Source organism: Mobula hypostoma, chromosome 9, assembly GCF_963921235.1.
Source record: "Mobula hypostoma chromosome 9, sMobHyp1.1, whole genome shotgun sequence".
Classification (NCBI taxonomy): domain Eukaryota; kingdom Metazoa; phylum Chordata; class Chondrichthyes; order Myliobatiformes; family Myliobatidae; genus Mobula; species Mobula hypostoma.
In genome coordinates, this window is record NC_086105.1 from 123,400,656 (window position 1) to 123,417,382 (window position 16,727).

Below are 16,727 nucleotides of genomic sequence, written 5' to 3' on the forward strand. Positions count from 1 at the left end.
AGCTCTTCCTCCCACATCCCTTCATTACACATCTCCAGACGCTGCTCCATTGTTCCTTATCTCTCCTTCCCCTGAGGGCAGGTGGCAGACCAACTGCTGATGCCACTGATGCTAGCCCAGGCCAGCAAACATCTTAATTTTATGTGTATTCTCGTAACACAGCACAGAAGTTGTTGAATGCAGTATTGAAAATAGAAGTCACATCTCCATCTACCGGATATATATCATTAATAATAATTTTGGCTTTTAAAATTCCAGGTATTATTAGGAGTCTTGCTGCACATACTCTGAACCCTGATCAAGACATCAGTCAGTGGACAACAGCTGACAATGATGATGGCCATATTAGCAACCAATTAAGACTTGTTCTCCTACTTCAATTTTTGGAAAATCTTGAAAAGTTGATGTACAATGCCTATGAAGGATGTGCTAATGCACTTATGGCACCACCAAAGGTCAGTATCATTTTTTATGTTTTAAGTTGCTGTATTTTTGTGTTACCAAGGTGCTGTGTCATCTAAGATCTGTACCATTATCATATTGCAGGTTATTAGGACTTTTTTCTACACAAATCGGCAAACATGTCAAGACTGGTTAACGCGAATTCGAGTTGCAATAATGAGGGTTGGTTTACTGGCTGGGCAACCAGCTGTGACGGTCAGGCATGGATTTGATTTGCTGACAGAGATGAAAAACAGTAATGCAACTCAGGTTAGTGGAAATGAATCTTAATATCGGGCGGAAGTTGCACACTAAACGTGATGTACTATCAAATAATGGTTCTGCATGATTTAGCTTTGGGAGAGATCTATTTCAAAACTTCAGTTATGCCAAGCAGTCGTTAGGGTGGAGTACAATATCCTACTTATTAAATGGAAATTTACAAAGTCCTTCAGTGCAGCAGATGAGTAAGAATATCTGTCTAAGCACTGCTTTATTTTAATAATGAAAACAGTCACATTTTTAAAACTCTTTGACTCTTCCTCACCCTAGTCCATAAGTATTTATAAATAACCTCAAGTATAGAGTCCTGATGCAGTTTTGTCTTGAACTCCATACAATTCAGCATTGTAGAGACCCGAGCTTTTCCAACGGATTGTTTGTTGCTCCATATTCCATTACCTGCGTTCTCTTGTTTCCATCTTGCTATCCCCTGTGCTTTCGAGTGAACTGTAGTTACAAATCATTGTGTAGACCTATGACCTTGAAATGGGTTGAAATCCTATCATAAGCCTGGTAGTGTAGCAATTAGGTGCAATCACCTCACAGTGCCAGCTGTAAGATTGGAGTTGGATTCCTGCTGCTCTCTGTACTCATCAGTCATCAAACACCTGTTACGCCGCTGGTTTTTGAGGCAGCAACCACTGCTCCTGTGAGGAATTTGTATGTTCTCCCCGTGACCATGTAGGTTTCCTCCTGGTGCTTCAACTTGCTCTCAAATTCAAATCAGTGAGAATTGTGCTGGGCAGCCTGCAAATGTCGCCATGCTTCTGGTGCCAACATAACGTGCCACAACTCATTTGTGAACTGCCAAGCAGAATCATTGCTGATTCGATTTGTCACAGATAAATGCATGTCACGTGTACTGTACATCAAAAGATAGTGGAAAATAAAGCTAATCTTTTTGAGAAAAATTAAACTTCGGTGGGGGGGGGGGAGTCTTAAAATTAAAGATAGGCTATAAGTAGAAGTGATCAGGTAACCTGCAGATGGCTATTTAAAAAAAAAACCTAAAAGTAGGATTTTGTTTTTATTCCTTGTGTGACATCTATGCACAGTGTAGTTGAAACTTAACTTTGAACTGGGCTGGGAAGGTATTTGGTGATACAAATTGCAATGAAATTCTGAATTTCCAGATAAACAAAGAAGTGGTGAACCATCAGGCACAGACCCAGGACACATATGCTGTAAGAAAAATAACACTGCACAATCCATATCAAAATTTAGTTATCCTCAAAGCTAGTTTAACAACCACCTCATTGTTCTGGTCTGAATTGTACTTTTCAGATAAGGTACTGAAATATTTTTGCTTTTATTCAGTAGTTATGTATGATGCAGATGCCTCTTTATGATAGTTACGGTAGGATTATCTGTAATCTTTGTTATTCCTGTCTTCTCTGTGTAGCTTTCATTTTTTTTGCATTAGTGCTGGTTAAGGCAGAATTAGAAGCTGAAAATTGAGCATTTGTGAGGCACTGTGGAACAGCAGCAAAACTTGTACTGCTGTCAGTAAGCTCACAGCTGGCTTCTCTTGTTACTATTCCTAACAAACTAACCAATTCCATCATGGTTCAGTAGCACAGCAAAAGCAGCAGCAGATGTACTTAAAAAGATCCTAGATGAGTGATGCTCCAAAACATGCCAAACAGGGGAAGGAGCAATGTAAGCAATGAAATACCTCCATAGCCAATAAATCGGGTTAAAGCTCAAGACTTCTGTCACATAAAGTTAGGAATGTTTAAAGATATTTGAAAAATCATCAGGTGGAAGCATTCTCATGAGCATTCCCCATTTTTTCCATGTTAACGAAATTCAGTGTATGAGTATGAGGGAAGACTAGTCTGTTTGCACCATTTTCAACAAGAAATGTACACTTGATGCAGCCATGCCACCTGCAAGTGCTACCATCTCAAGTGTTGGTTTTCAGATGGAATCACTTTGGTATCAAGAAATAGCCTGGGAACTGACATTCTGCATTGCTGAAGGCCTGTTCCTGAACTATTCATGCCCATAGACGGTTCAGTTACCGCACTAGGATTGATCTAATGAAATGGAAGATGAACCAACGTTATCTTGTCCTTTTAAGATGGAAATTATTGGCATATCATGTATGCCATGGGTATCAGTATTGAGCTCTACTTCCTGTAAAATTGCTCTTGGAGTGCGGCTTCATGTAACCTAAAGATTAGAAATAAAATTTCAGGTCCACAGCTGTCTAATATAAGATGCTGATAACTTTATAACGTGAAAAGAAAATAAAAGTGAAATGATTTTTGTTCTCAAGATAAATTAGCTAAGAAAATTAATGGAATATCAAGCTGCTTTTGATGAATGAACGTTATTTTCTTTCAATTTCTGTATTTAGTGGCTATGTCATGCAGTTTATAACTATTATGATTAATTTGAAGGGAAATGAAATTGAAGTGACTGTTATGATGATCGTTGAAGCACTGTGTGAGCTGAATTGTCCTGAAGCTATACAGGGAATGGCTGTCTGGTCTTCTGCAATCCTGGCAAAGAATCTTCTGTGGATAAACTCTGTGGCACAGCAAGCTGAAGGAAGGTATAAGTTGTGCAGTTTGTCGATTAATTATTTTGTCTGGTTTGGTTGGAATACTCATTCCTCCTAACATTAGCCCTCAGTTTAAACAGCTGGGGGCTTCTCCTTAGCTGGAGATCACTTGCAAACCAATAGTTTAAACTTGTACAAATCTTATTTTCTTATTGTGGTCATCTAATAATAATAGTTCACAAAATCTAGTCTGCAGAATTGAAGTCTGGAGGACATATCTGCCAAGATATGGAGACTGGGATTAAGTTTTAGAATTACAAAGTTGAGTGAGTTACACGGGAGTGGGAGGACTTCCAGCCGAGTGAAGTGAAGTAACCTGTTTTAAAGATTACTAAAATTGTAGAAAGTCATATTCTGGTGCATTCCGTAGATATTTTAATGGGAAGGATAGGAAAGGAGGATTGGAGTGCAGAAACTTGCTGCTTTATTTTTGCATAATGAAGGCACAAAACAAAATCAGTGAGTTTCTTGCAGTGTTTAAACCCAAGGATTTGTGGCTTCAGCCTGAGTTGCAATATTTTTTTGTCAGACATTTGGTGTATTTCATATATTTCCATTCTTATTTTTAACAGGCTGAAATATCACTTGTTAGAATCATAGAATATGTTGAGAATTCACTTGTTACTTGTCTTAACTTAGATTTAAAGGCTATTTATAGTAAAGAAAATAAGATTAGCTTAATAATTTTATTTCCCCTGTTGACGTGTCTCCTTTTGATTTGAAAGAAGTATGATACAGGGAATGTCATGTGGATTTGGGCTTTACTACCATGATTTTCCTGTAATATTGTTCTGACAAGGATAACTCAGTATTTTATTTTCTGCAGAATTCTGTTTGAAAACATATATTTGAAACTGCAATTTCTTTCTTAATTCTACTTATTGCTTCAGATTTGAAAAAGCAACAAATGACTATCAGGAACAGCTGTGTGCTATGACTGGAGTAGACTGCTCTATTAAAGGCCTTGACAAATCTCTTCTGAAAGTATCCAACAGCAGCAGTAGTGGTGGTAATTTTGCCAGCCCTAAACATGCAGGGAATGGTGAGTATGAATAATTTGTTTACTAGTTGCCTTTACTTTAATAAGTGGAGGTGTTTGTGAAATATTTTTGTGCTGAGCTGAAATGGCATCATAAATCTGAAAATGGTTAACACAAAAGATACTTTGTAATGTATACCATCTTGGAAACCCCCTAAATCAATAAATGACCCTTAAAGATGTTCTGTGAAAAACTGCTGTAAGTTCATAGTTTTCTTTCAGCCTGGGTGTCCAGTACTATTGTTTCCTTTGGTAGATATCCTGATAATTAATCTTTTGACATCTTATTTGAAAGTTGATGCTTTTCTGAGCAAAATGTTCTTGTAGATGTCAAAGCTTTCACGGCCATAAACTTTTGTTCTGCCAAGGGGTCTGACCTGTAACATTAACTCTGCTTCTGTTTTGGCGGATGATGCCTGATGTTCTGTGTGTTTGCAACATTTTCTTTATATATTTAATTTCCAGAATCTAGATTTAATTTCAATAATTATATATGTGGAAGTGTTGTTTAATTTGTTGGGTGCCTGCATGCCCTCTGTCTCTCCCACCTTTCCTGTCAACGCCTGCTTGAGTAGTTAAGATCCAAATTTGATTACAGGTGTTCCCCGCTTTTCAAACGTTCGCTTTACGAAACCTTGCTGTTAGAAAGACCTACATTAGTTACCTGTTTTCGCTAACAGAAGGTGTTTTCACTGTTATGAGAAAAGGCAGTGCGCGCTCCGAGCAGCCAAGCTCCTCCCCGGGAACTGCATTCTAGCCGACATTGCTTAAAGACATGCCTGTGAGCAGCCGTTAGGAAGATGAGTTCTAAGGTATCAGAAAAGCCTAAAAGAGCTCGTAAGGGTGTTACACAGTGTAAAACTAGACATAATTAAGCGTTTCGATCGTGATGAACAAAGCAAGGACAAAGTGAGTTTGGCTAATGGAAGTTGACGAAGATGATGTTGAAGAGCTTTTGGCATCCCATGACCAAGAACTGATAGATGAAAAGCTGATGCAATTGGAAGAGGAAAGGATAACAATCGAAACGGAATGCAGTAGCGAACGGACCGAAAGTGAAGTCATCCAGGAACTGAACGTGACGCAACTGCGTGAGATTTTCACTGCAAATTGACAACAATGATTGCAGAAAAGTACAACTTTATTTTTGAAAGGGTACGTAGGTTTAGGACAAATTTGCAGGATGGTTTGAGTGCTTACAAAGAACTGTATGATAGAAAAATGCACAAGGCTAAGCAGACAAGCACATTTTTCAAGCCTTCCACATCAGCCACAGCAGAGGACGAACCTCGACCTTTGACATTGAGGCAGGCAGACATAGAAGAAGATGACCTGCTTGCCGTGATGGAAACAGACGATGATGAGATGACACCCCAGTGTCCCACCACCCCAACCCCTGGGCCACGGATGGATACATTGCTGCGGAAAATGCAGCGGTAGCCAGGACGCACCCAGCACATCTTTAAGGAAAAAAGCCGAAATAAACAAGCTAATTAATTAGGTGCCGCCCAGCACGTAATTGTCGGCCCAGATCAGAGGTAATTGCCAATTGCGTCGCCTCTGATCTGGGCCGACATTTATGTGCCAGGCAGCACCTAATTAATTAGCTTGTTTATTTCAGCTTTTTTCTTAAAGATATGTTGGGTGCGTCCTGGCCACCGCTGAACCCCTGCATTCTTCGCGGATCGGTATCGGTCGGCGGCCTGGAGGTTGGCGACCACTGCACCACCCCAACCTTCGACTCAGTCTAACACAGCATCATCAGTGTGCTTGGTGCTGTCTTCCTGATTCCGGTAAGTGATACTACACTGTACATACATTATTTCTACTTTATATAGGCTGTGTATTTTTATGTGTTATTTGGTATGATTTGGCAGCTTCATAGCTTAAAGGTTATTGGAGGGAGTGTTTCTGCTGAGAGCGCTTGCGTGAGATTTTCGCTACGGAGAACAGTGCGGCAATGATTGTAGAGAAGTATTTCTACTTTATATAGGCTGTGTATTCATCATATCATTCCTGCTTTTACCATATGTTACTGTTATTTTAGGTTTTATGTGTTATTTGGCATGATTTGGTAGGCTATTTTTGGGTCTGCGAACACTCACAAATTTTTCCCATATAAATAGATGGTGGTTGCTTCTTTGCTTTACGACATTCCGGCTTACGAACCGTTTCATAGGAACACTCTACCTTCGGATGGCGGGGGAAACCTATATTTCAGTTTTGCTTTTCATCTAAAGAAGCAATGCTACACAAAGACTTTAGTAATACACACAAAATGTCTTCGCCCAAAACATCGACTGTTTACTCTTTCCCATAGATGCTGTCTGGCTTGCTGAGTTCCTCCAGCGTTTTGTGTGTACTACTTTGATTTCCAACATCTGTAGGCTTTCTCTTGTTTGTGATTGGACTACACAAAGACCTACTAAGTTATGTTTCCCATCTCCTTTAACTCATAGGTGCTCTATTGGCCTTGCTATCCCAAGAGTCAGGGCTTGGAGTGTACCCTTGATCAACACCAGACCCTTGGTCGACACTGAATTCTGTTTTTTATTCTGTTTTCTTTTTCTCTCACTTAACTTGATCTGGGGGATAGAAGTATATCTTATTCCCCGTTACCATGTTTTTTTGTGGTTGAGAAATGTGTAAATGATCCATTGCACTTGAAAATTGGCTACAAATTTGCAGTCATTGATATAGAACTTATTTTTTTACAGCTGAAAGCAAGAAGACTGTTCTTACAAAGCAAAGTGATACTTCCCCTGAAGTTGTGAATTATTTGGCAAACAAAGTTTGTGAGTGTTACATTTCATTAGCTGACTGGCCAGCTGTGGAGGAATGGCAAAACAGTATATTAGCTTTGAAGAAGGGTTCCAATGGATCATCGATTCACCTGAAGGCTGATTTGAACTACATCAGGTTAGAAAGATTATACTGTAAAATCTAATTTGTATAAAATGTACCTACATTTTGACAGGCACGTTTTGTAAAGAATAACACAAGAAATGATAAAGGGTATTAGCCCAAAATGTCAACCTTTATTCCTTTCCATTGACGCTGAGTTCCTTTTGTGTGTGTTACTCTGACTCTCTAGTTTTTATTTCTAAAGAATATTTCTGCTGTCTTTTAGAAAATTACTACAGTTATTTGCTGTCTGTTAGACATTGCTATTATAAATTCCTTGTCTATTCTGGTTACCTTGCGACCCATTGTTACTTTGAGAAAAAGTTGCAGGCTTCCAGAACATGTTTTTTTTTATCTTTGAGAGCTTTGTGTACGTTCACTTGGCTATCATCATTGTTTGCCTGTTGCTTTTGCAAAACTGGGTGATTGCTACCGATTGGATGTCTATGCTTCAAGGATTTTAATTTTGTTAAGTTCTAAGATTTTAATCTATTGTTGATGATTAGCAGCATGTGTCCTAGATAGGTTGATGGTTCTTAAGCGTTTGGGTAATGAAGGTCAGGGATTTGTCAGATGCTGCTAAAGAAACATGGCAGTTACTGCATTCTGACATACTATGATGGTGGAGTATGAAGGGCTGAATACAACTGCTGTGTTTTAGATCATACTTTTAAATTGTATAGTTTTAAACATCTATGAATTTGTATAAATGTACTGCTTGACTGAGAATACAGACCCTCTATCTTAGACTTGTGGAATATATGTAGTTGAGTTTCCAATCAGTGGTGACATTCCAAAATCAGAATAGTTTATTATCATTGTCTTGTATAAAGTGAAATTTGTTGTTTAGTGACAGCAGTAATGTATAAATTACACAAATAAACAGTGCAAAAAAAAAAGGAATAATGAGGTAATGTTCAGTGGTTCATGGACTGCTCAGAAATCTGCGTCATTCAGTGAGCATCTGGAGGCACCTGTATCTCCTTTCTGATGGTAGAAATGAAAAAAGGACTTGTCCCAGCTGGTGAAGCTTCTTAATGATGGATGCTGCTGCCTTGAGGCATCAACTCTTGAAGATGTCCTTGATAGTGAGGAGGTTTGTGCCTGAGATGGAGCTAGCTGAATTTACAACCCTCTGCAGGTTCTTGTGATCCTGTGTGTCAGAGCCTTCATACCAAGCTAGGAGTGCTCTCCATCGTACACCTTTTATAAATTTGCAGTGGTCTTTGGTGACATAACAAGTCTCCTCTAAATCCAAACAACATAAAACTGCTGCCATGCCTACACTTTCCTTAGACTCGATTGTCTTTACTTTGGTGGGGGGATGGTCGGGGATATTGAATGTCATGGATGATCATGGTCTGTTGGAAAATTTCTGGTTTAAGATGGCACTGGTGAAGCACAGCGACAATTTGCTAGCAGCAAACAATCACTATATTCGGTAGCCTGTAACTTCCCTTTCAGAGTTGAGCTTTTGAACCAGTTGTACGACCTGATGGCATTTTTGTGGTGTGAACTGGTGTCTCTAAGCTGCGGGGCAGTTGCAGTGTGGTGTGTACAGGCCGGATCGAGGCAGCAGGGCCTGGGTCCAAGAGCTGCAAACAAGCCAGTGTATGGCCATTGCTGGAGAGGACTTGGAGCCGGGTTGAAGCGACAGATCCATGGCGAGGCAAAGCTGAGAGCAAGGAACAAGGCGATGTTTGACTGATTAAAGTGTCAGGCCAGGTTAGAAAGGTCAGATACGGGCTGAATTGAGGTAGCAGGGCCTGCCCCTGAGAATGGTGAATGACCTGCTGTTGGTCGATTTAGCCAGTGGGGCCTGAGAGCAAGGAACAACAAATTTAAGTGCAGGCTACTTTGAAAGGGTCGTGTTGTCAGTGCTCGAGGTGAGGGAGAGGTCAGTGTTCAGCTCGCAAGGTTTACTTATCTCTGCACTGAACTGATACTGTGGCCTGCAGCTAACAGGCTCCTGAATCAGTTGTGACTGACTTCGTGGCTGTGGACTCACTTTCATGAACTTGAGTTCTGAATGTTAGCATAATTTGTTTTTATTTCTGCACATTGGGTGTTTGACAGTCTCTTTTAATGGGTTCTTTTGAGTTTATTTGTTTTGTGGCTGCCTGTAAAGAATACAGTGTACATGTTTTGATAATGTACTTTGAAATATCATTTGCCACCTCTTATTAACCAGGGTTTGCCTGCATTATCTGAACTGATTACTGCAGTCCCATTGAGCATCATCTGGTTTCAAAGCTTTGAGTGCAGCTGAAGTTTAAATACTAGGACTGTATAACACAGGAAGTGGCCAATCATAATCGGCAAATGTTCTGCCTTCTTGATAAAGCTGTCCATTTGTTCCTCCTCTGCTCTTGTAGATTTGCAATTTTTTGGCCTACTGGTATCAGTGATAAGGTCCTCTCAGCCCTAATTTTACCCATTGTAATCAGCCTTTGCGTTATAGTAGTCAATGTGGTAAAGGAACTTTCACAGTCCTAAAGGAAAGGAATCCTAGGTGAATCAATGATATAACTTAGAATCAATGTATAACTACATCAAGACTCTGCCCAACATAAAGGAGAATTTTGAAAATGGTGCTTATGTGCACCACCTGCCTTTCAACTTATTAGAGCTCTTGGATTTAGAAATGCCACTGCTAGTATATTGGCAAGTTGTTTTTTTTACACTACAGGTTGGAATTCCAAGAACTGAATGCCTGGTGTTCAGTCACAATTACGTTTCTTTGTGTCAAGTATGTTGCTACAAAATATTTCTACTACAGTATTTCTGCCCTTGTGTAACCCCAAAATAAAAATCTGAAGCATTTGTTTTAATGGATTTCCTCTTGCAGTGCTCAAATTAAATGTTTATTTGTTGGCAGTCTTTCTTGTCATCATTAAAATTCAGGTTTTCTGTTGCTGCTTGGACTGGTCTCTGGAATAAAGAATGTATGGCAAAATCCAAATTAAGCATGTATTAATGGGGAACGAGTGAGTGGAAACCACTTGATAGCACAAATGAATGATTCATTTCATCTCTTTGGTTGGGTGTAGGGCAGGGGGTAGGCTGATTGCATGATTTTAGTGCACATTAAAGATAGGACATTCTAAGGCAGTTTTGCACATGTCAGTGCTGTAGCTGTACAGTACTGGATCATAGCTCATGGAGTTGTTGATTGAGCATAGATACTAAACACTAAAGCTTTAAAGCTTTTAGAATATGTGCATTTATGAACATTATTAAATGTCATGCAGCACAAATTGAATTATTTGCAGTCTAGAATTCATTTTGGAACTTGAGCTGCTGTTCAGTAAACCATAGTCCTCTGTGAATTATAGCCCTCAAGAGGAGCTTCCTAGAAATATGACTGAGAAAGATTAATTCCTGTTAAACCAAAATCAGCTCTTAAAATTTTAGGTTTTAAAACAATGAATTATTTATTTATCCAGTTGGTAAGCTGGGATTACATTTCTGACTTTTGTAAGGAAATTCCAGGGTAAATATTTTATAATTTAACCTGAATGTGAATGCCACACTATTAATGGTAACACCTTCAGTTACCAAGATCCCTTTGAAATTCCCACCTTATCCTTTCTCATTTGGCTATCTTTCCTCCTCTTAAGAAGCTTATTGATATTCATCATTTTGAGAGGTGACCAAAAATTGGTCCAAATATATTTTTGTAGTTTGAGGTCAAACTTTGAAGTGATAGGATGTTTTGTTTTTAAGGTGTTATTGTAAAAATATCAGATAGTTTTGATTTTAAGAACTTGTACCTTGAAGTAAAGCAAGGCTGAGAGTCAATCAACTGAAAAAAATCTACTGTCTTCTCTTTACAGAGCTCTTGGAAGCTTTGAGTGTGGTGATTTTTCTGCATGTCGGGAGCAGCTGGAATTATTACCTGGAGAGGATATCAATTTTATAAATGGAGCTGCTAAAGAGAAATTAGGTATGTCAGAATAACAACCTTTAAACCATAACTTGGGACACTTTGTAGAATTTTGATAAAGTATTATTCATAACATATAAACTTCTTGAAAATATTCTGTAATTTCAATTGTGGTTTATCCACCTTTTCCATATCGTTTAATCTTGCCTTTCAAATTATTGACTTCATTCTGGAAATCCTACATGCATGCAGCATCAATATTTGATGAAGCTTCTTTGATTTTAATCGCTGTACCTAGTTCAAAGTGCTGTATGTAAGTGGTTACATTTGTCTTATTCAACATGTTCCCTTAATTTATCTTTGACCACAATATTGAATTGAAGGGCAATGTTTTTGAGATCCATTGACTAAAGCTGAAGACCAAACTCCTGGGTTTAACCAAAGAATTTTTTAAAACTAAAACTTCCATTTTCTTGAAATGTATTTAAATAACTTGTGATATAGGCATGTGAGTGGCCTCATTTGTGGTGTATGATTATAACTCTGTTTTCTACCTGGTGACTAGCCTTTAGTAAACCAAAATCTGCTCTTGAGTGGTTAACAATAAATGAGTTTAGTAATTTATTTTTGAGATTTGAAGTGATTGCTTTGTTTTCTGTGCAGTTAATGCAGTTAGGTATGACATACCTGATTTGTGACAGAAATTCCAGAATAGTTTCCTTTTTATTAATTAAACTGAATAATCATCCAGCATTTCAAAACATCACAATTCTTGATTAGGCCTAAATCTGCTCTGTGCCTCAAGGTATTTGACACCTCAATTATTTTTGTCCCAAGTTTTCAAAAAATATATATTTTTTCAAGTTTTTGATCCTATGTGAATGCCTCAGACTTCACATTTAATCTCTGCTGTGGTTCCTTCAAATCTCTTTCTTTCATAATAAATTATACCAATCTAAGAAGAGTCACAGAAACAGGCTTTTCAGACGATCTAGTCGGTACCGAACTGTTATTCTGCCTAGTTCCATTAACCTGTACCTGGACCATAACTTTCCACACCCCTTCCATTCTTGTACTTTATACTACAGTTTACTGCATTTCCATTTATACTTATTGAGGACATCTAAAAGTTGTCTCTTTTAAAAAAAAAGGAAAAAAATTATTTTTTGATTTTCCATATTAGTCAAATCCTGGCTGGATGCATTCCATATTGAGCTGTTTTTTTCACTTATTCTAATACTTTTTTTTAAAAAAGACATGAAGAAGCTGCTTCCAAATGTAATGAGTCCTGACCCAAGGGAACTTCAAAAAGCCATTGAAGTTCAACTCCTGAGAAGTGCAGCGTGCTTTTCTTCAGCTATTGAGCAAACAGAACAGGAAAAGAAGAACCAGAATAGCACAGAGTAAGCACATTTGATGATCTGTACATTTTTAGTTCTGTATTGCATTTTGAGAATCAAGCTTTTAGGAATCTGACACAATAGTACTTAAATCAACTGGAACAAGTTCCAGCCAACATTTAGAAACTGCCATAAATGTGGTTTTTAGAGAATATTTCTCAGAATGTTGGCAAATTATAATTCTGACTTTATATAAACTTCACAGGCTCAGGTTTCTTATCACAGTCTTATGACCAGAAATTTTTGGTTGACAACAGCAGTACAGTGCAAAGACAAAACTGCTATAAATTGCAGAATAAATGATACAAAAAAAAATAAAAGTAGTGTTGATGTGTTCAAGCGTCACAAAGATGACACAAAGCTGGGTGGCAGTGTGAAATGTGTGGAGGATGTTGTGATAATGCAGGGTGACTTGGACAGGTTGGGTGAGTAGGCAGATGCATGGCAGATCCAGTTTAATGTGGATAAATGTGAGGTTATCCACTTTGGTGGCAAGAACAGGAAGGCAGATTACAATTTGGTGTCAAGTTAGGAAAAGGGGAAGTACAACGAGATCTATGTGTCCTTGTTCATCAGTCACTGAAAGTAAGCATGCAGGTACAGCAGGCAATGAAGAAAGCTAATGGCATATTGGCCTTCATAACAAGGGGAGTTAAGTATAAGAGCAAAGAGGTCCTTCTGCTGTTGTACAGAGCCCTGGTGAGACCACAGCTGGAGTATTGTGTACAGTTTTGGTCTCCAAATTTGAGGAAGGACATTCTTGCTATTGAGGGAGTGCAGCGTAGGTTCATGAGGTTAATTCCCAGGATGGCGGGACTGTCATATGTTGAAAGATTGGAGCAACTGGGCTTGTATACGCTGGAATTTAGAAGGATGAGAGGGGATCTGATTGAAACATATAAGATTATTAAGGGATTGGACGCACTAGAGGCAGGAAACATGTTCCTGATGTTGGAGGAGTCCAGAACCAGAGGCCACAATTTGAGAATAAGGGATAGGCCATTTTAGAACAGAGTTGAGGAAAAACTTTTTCACCCAGAGAGTTGTGGATCTGTGGAATGCTCTGCCTCAGAAGGCAGTGGAGGCCAATTCTCTGGATGCTTTTAAGAAAGAGTTAGATAGAGCTCTTAATGATAGCGGAGTCAAGGGATATGGGAAGAAGGCAGGAATGGGGTACTGATTGTGGATGATCAGCCATGATCACAGTGAATGGTGGTGCTGGCTCGAAGGGCCGAATGGCCTACTCCTGCACCTATTGTCTATTGTCATTCAGAATCTGATAGCAAAGGGGAAGAAGCTTTTCCTAAACCGTTCAGTGTAGTTCATGTTTGTGTACCTGATGGTAGTAGTGAGAATATTTAAGACAAATTTGAGCCATTGCGGATATTCTGGAAAACTTTAGCTGAAAATTACTCAATTGCATTTAACTGACTCTTTCAGGTGCTTTAGGTCTGAATGATTCGGTAATCATCTCTATACAGCCTTAGTTGCTTACGTTATGTGTGCCCCACCTAGTTTAAAATAGCAACAGAGCCCACAAACTTTATGACTTAGTTTTCATAATCTAGAATCAAAAATCTGATCTGATTTTTGGAGTGCAGAAATTAATTTGCTAAATGTCATATCTGCTGATGCAATTTAAAAACTCTGTTATCCTTCTAAGTTCCAGACTTTTTCTGATTGACACAACACTGCTATTCTTCCCTGTTTAAGAGCTTCTGTAAGCTGGGATAAATTAGGAACTGAAACTATTTAAATTAAGAACTGATAGAAATTATTTTCCTGAAAGTAAAATCTATAATTAATTTGAATTCTGATTGCATATTTTTAAATTAGGCATACAGTCAAGTATCTAAAACAGATGGCTCGGATTGCTGTGGGGCCACTGAGACTATCGACATTATCAATGGCAGGATCTCTGCCAATGATGAGCACGCTGCAACTGTACTGTTCAACTGCTCTTGAGAATACAGTAACAAACAAGCTGTCCACTGAGGTAAGATTTTCTAAAGTTCCAGGAGGTAGAACTTGTAAGGCTTATCTGATGGGATTGCATGGCATAGATGTCATGCAAAGACTGTTTTTGGGTTTTTTTTGCTTATAATTTAAAATATCAATTTATATTAATTGTTAAATTGGACTTCTCAGGTAGATGTTTCAATTCCTGACTAAAATGCAGAATATAGTGCAATGAAAACTGAGGTAGGGATTTGTTGCCAGTGTGGAGTAAACTCCTTGGCGTTCACTCATTGATGTCAAAATGGGTTTTGACTTGAAGGTCCATTGACTATAACTGCACCACTGCATAAAGAAAAGGCCATATCAGTGTTTTAGCCATGATGTGAATGCACCTGTAACTGGAAATGACTGTGTGAATTTTGTATGTGTGGAACTGTGATTTATATTAACAACAATTATTTGTATAGGACTGCCTTTTGCCACTCTATAGTGAAGCTTTACAATCATGTAAACAGTACGATGTTCGCCCATGGCTTCAGGCTTTAAGATACACCGTGTACCAAGCTCGAATAGCTGAAAAATTGAAAGGTAAAAAAAAAATACCATATTATACTTTATACTTTATTGTTGCCAAACAATCTATGCTAGAGCGTACAATCATCACAGCGATATTTGATTCTGCGCTTCGTGCTCCCTGGAGTACAAATCGATAGTAAATAGTAAAAATTTAAATTATAAATCATAAATAGAAAAGGGAAAGGAAGGTAGTGCAAAAAACCGAGAAGCAGGTCCGGATATTTGGAAGGTATGGCCCAGATCCGGGTCAGGATCCGTTCAGCAGTCTTATCACAGTTGGAAAGAAGCTGTTCCCAAATCTGGCCGTACGAGTCTTCAAGCTCCTGAGCATTCTCTCAGAGGGAAGAGGGACGAAAAGTGTGTTGGCTGGGTGGGTGGTGTCCTTGATTATCCTGGCAGCAGTATTTCAACAGCGTGCGGTGTAAAGTGAGTCCAAGGACGGAAGATTGGTTTGTATGATGTCCTGGGTCGTGTTCACGATCTTCTGCAGCTTCTTCTGGAATTGGACAGGACAACTTCCATACCAGGTTGTGATGCACCCTAGAAGAATGCTTTCTATGGTGCATCTATAAAAATTAGTGAGGGTTTTAGGGGACAGGCCAAATTTCTTTAGTTTTCTCAGAAAGTAAAGGTGCTGGTGGGCCTTCTTGGCAGTGGACTCTGCTTGGTTGGACCAAGTCGGGTCATTTGTGATATTGACCCCGAGGAACTTAAAGCTTTTGACCTGTTCCACTTGCGCACCACCGATGTAAATGGAGTCGTGCGGTCCGCTACTCCTTCTGAAGTCAACAACCAATTCCTTCGTCTTGCTGACGTTGAGGGATAGGTTATTGTCTTCACACCATGCCACCAGGTTCTTAACTTCCTCTCTGTACTCAAACTCATTAAATAACTTAATATGAATAACAGCTGTTTTTTCTATATGTTCTTGTTACTTCCACTTTTCTCTCTTCCTCTCGTTGAGTAAATGTCTATTTTCCTCACAGCTGGATCAGGTGCAATCCCAATTAAATTATTTGTGATATGAGGTGACATCCTTCACTTCAAAGTTTTTGAGTTATTTGAAAATCTGAGGAAGAATATTCTTTTAAAAATAGTCAAATATTAAACCAATTATTTTAGAATGTTTAAAGTAGTCTATTTGAAACATTTGCCATTTAAACATTAAAAATGTATTTGTATCTGAAATATAAAAATGCATTAAAATATTCTTTGTCCAGGTTCCAGTACCTCAGTTAATGGGCATCTCATGGAACTCGGGCTCACGGCAGTTAAATTTGCTCGTAAACAAGGGAATGTCCTTCTGGCCACTAGACTCCTTGAGCAGTGCAGCAAGACCTCATTGAGCGATGCTAGCACAATGCGAGATTTAGTCCATCTGTTCAAGCAGATGTCATTGCATGGCACAATTAACGAAAAGTGGGGACCAGAGCTTGACATTGAGAAATCAAAGCTGTTGTACACTGCAGGTAAGTGAAGAAAATATTTTGATATATTTGAAAATTTCCGAATGTTTATGTTCATTATTCTGAAGAATAGTCCAAAAGAACCATAAAAAGTACCCCTACTTTACTCCCTATACACTTACAACTCCATGCACAGATTCTACTCTGAGTCCATATACAAGTTTGTAGATGATGTCACCGCAGGGTTCCATTTCTTAGGTAATGC

The 16,727-nt window shown here is 38.7% G+C and overlaps 1 protein-coding gene across 3 annotated transcripts in view; it reads left to right on the forward strand.

Annotated features, from left to right (window-relative positions):
- Positions 1–16,727, forward strand: part of smg1 (SMG1 nonsense mediated mRNA decay associated PI3K related kinase) — a 142,716-nt gene that overhangs the window by 67,577 nt on the left and 58,412 nt on the right. For all 3 annotated transcript variants that reach the window (XM_063059057.1, XM_063059059.1, XM_063059060.1), the window contains 10 exons: positions 259–455; positions 547–711; positions 3,129–3,283; positions 4,183–4,334; positions 7,049–7,250; positions 11,072–11,181; positions 12,377–12,524; positions 14,358–14,517; positions 14,948–15,068; positions 16,277–16,525. In XM_063059057.1, the coding sequence (XP_062915127.1) occupies positions 259–455; positions 547–711; positions 3,129–3,283; positions 4,183–4,334; positions 7,049–7,250; positions 11,072–11,181; positions 12,377–12,524; positions 14,358–14,517; positions 14,948–15,068; positions 16,277–16,525 (1,659 nt within the window). The remainder of the gene's footprint in view (positions 1–258; positions 456–546; positions 712–3,128; positions 3,284–4,182; positions 4,335–7,048; positions 7,251–11,071; positions 11,182–12,376; positions 12,525–14,357; positions 14,518–14,947; positions 15,069–16,276; positions 16,526–16,727) is intronic.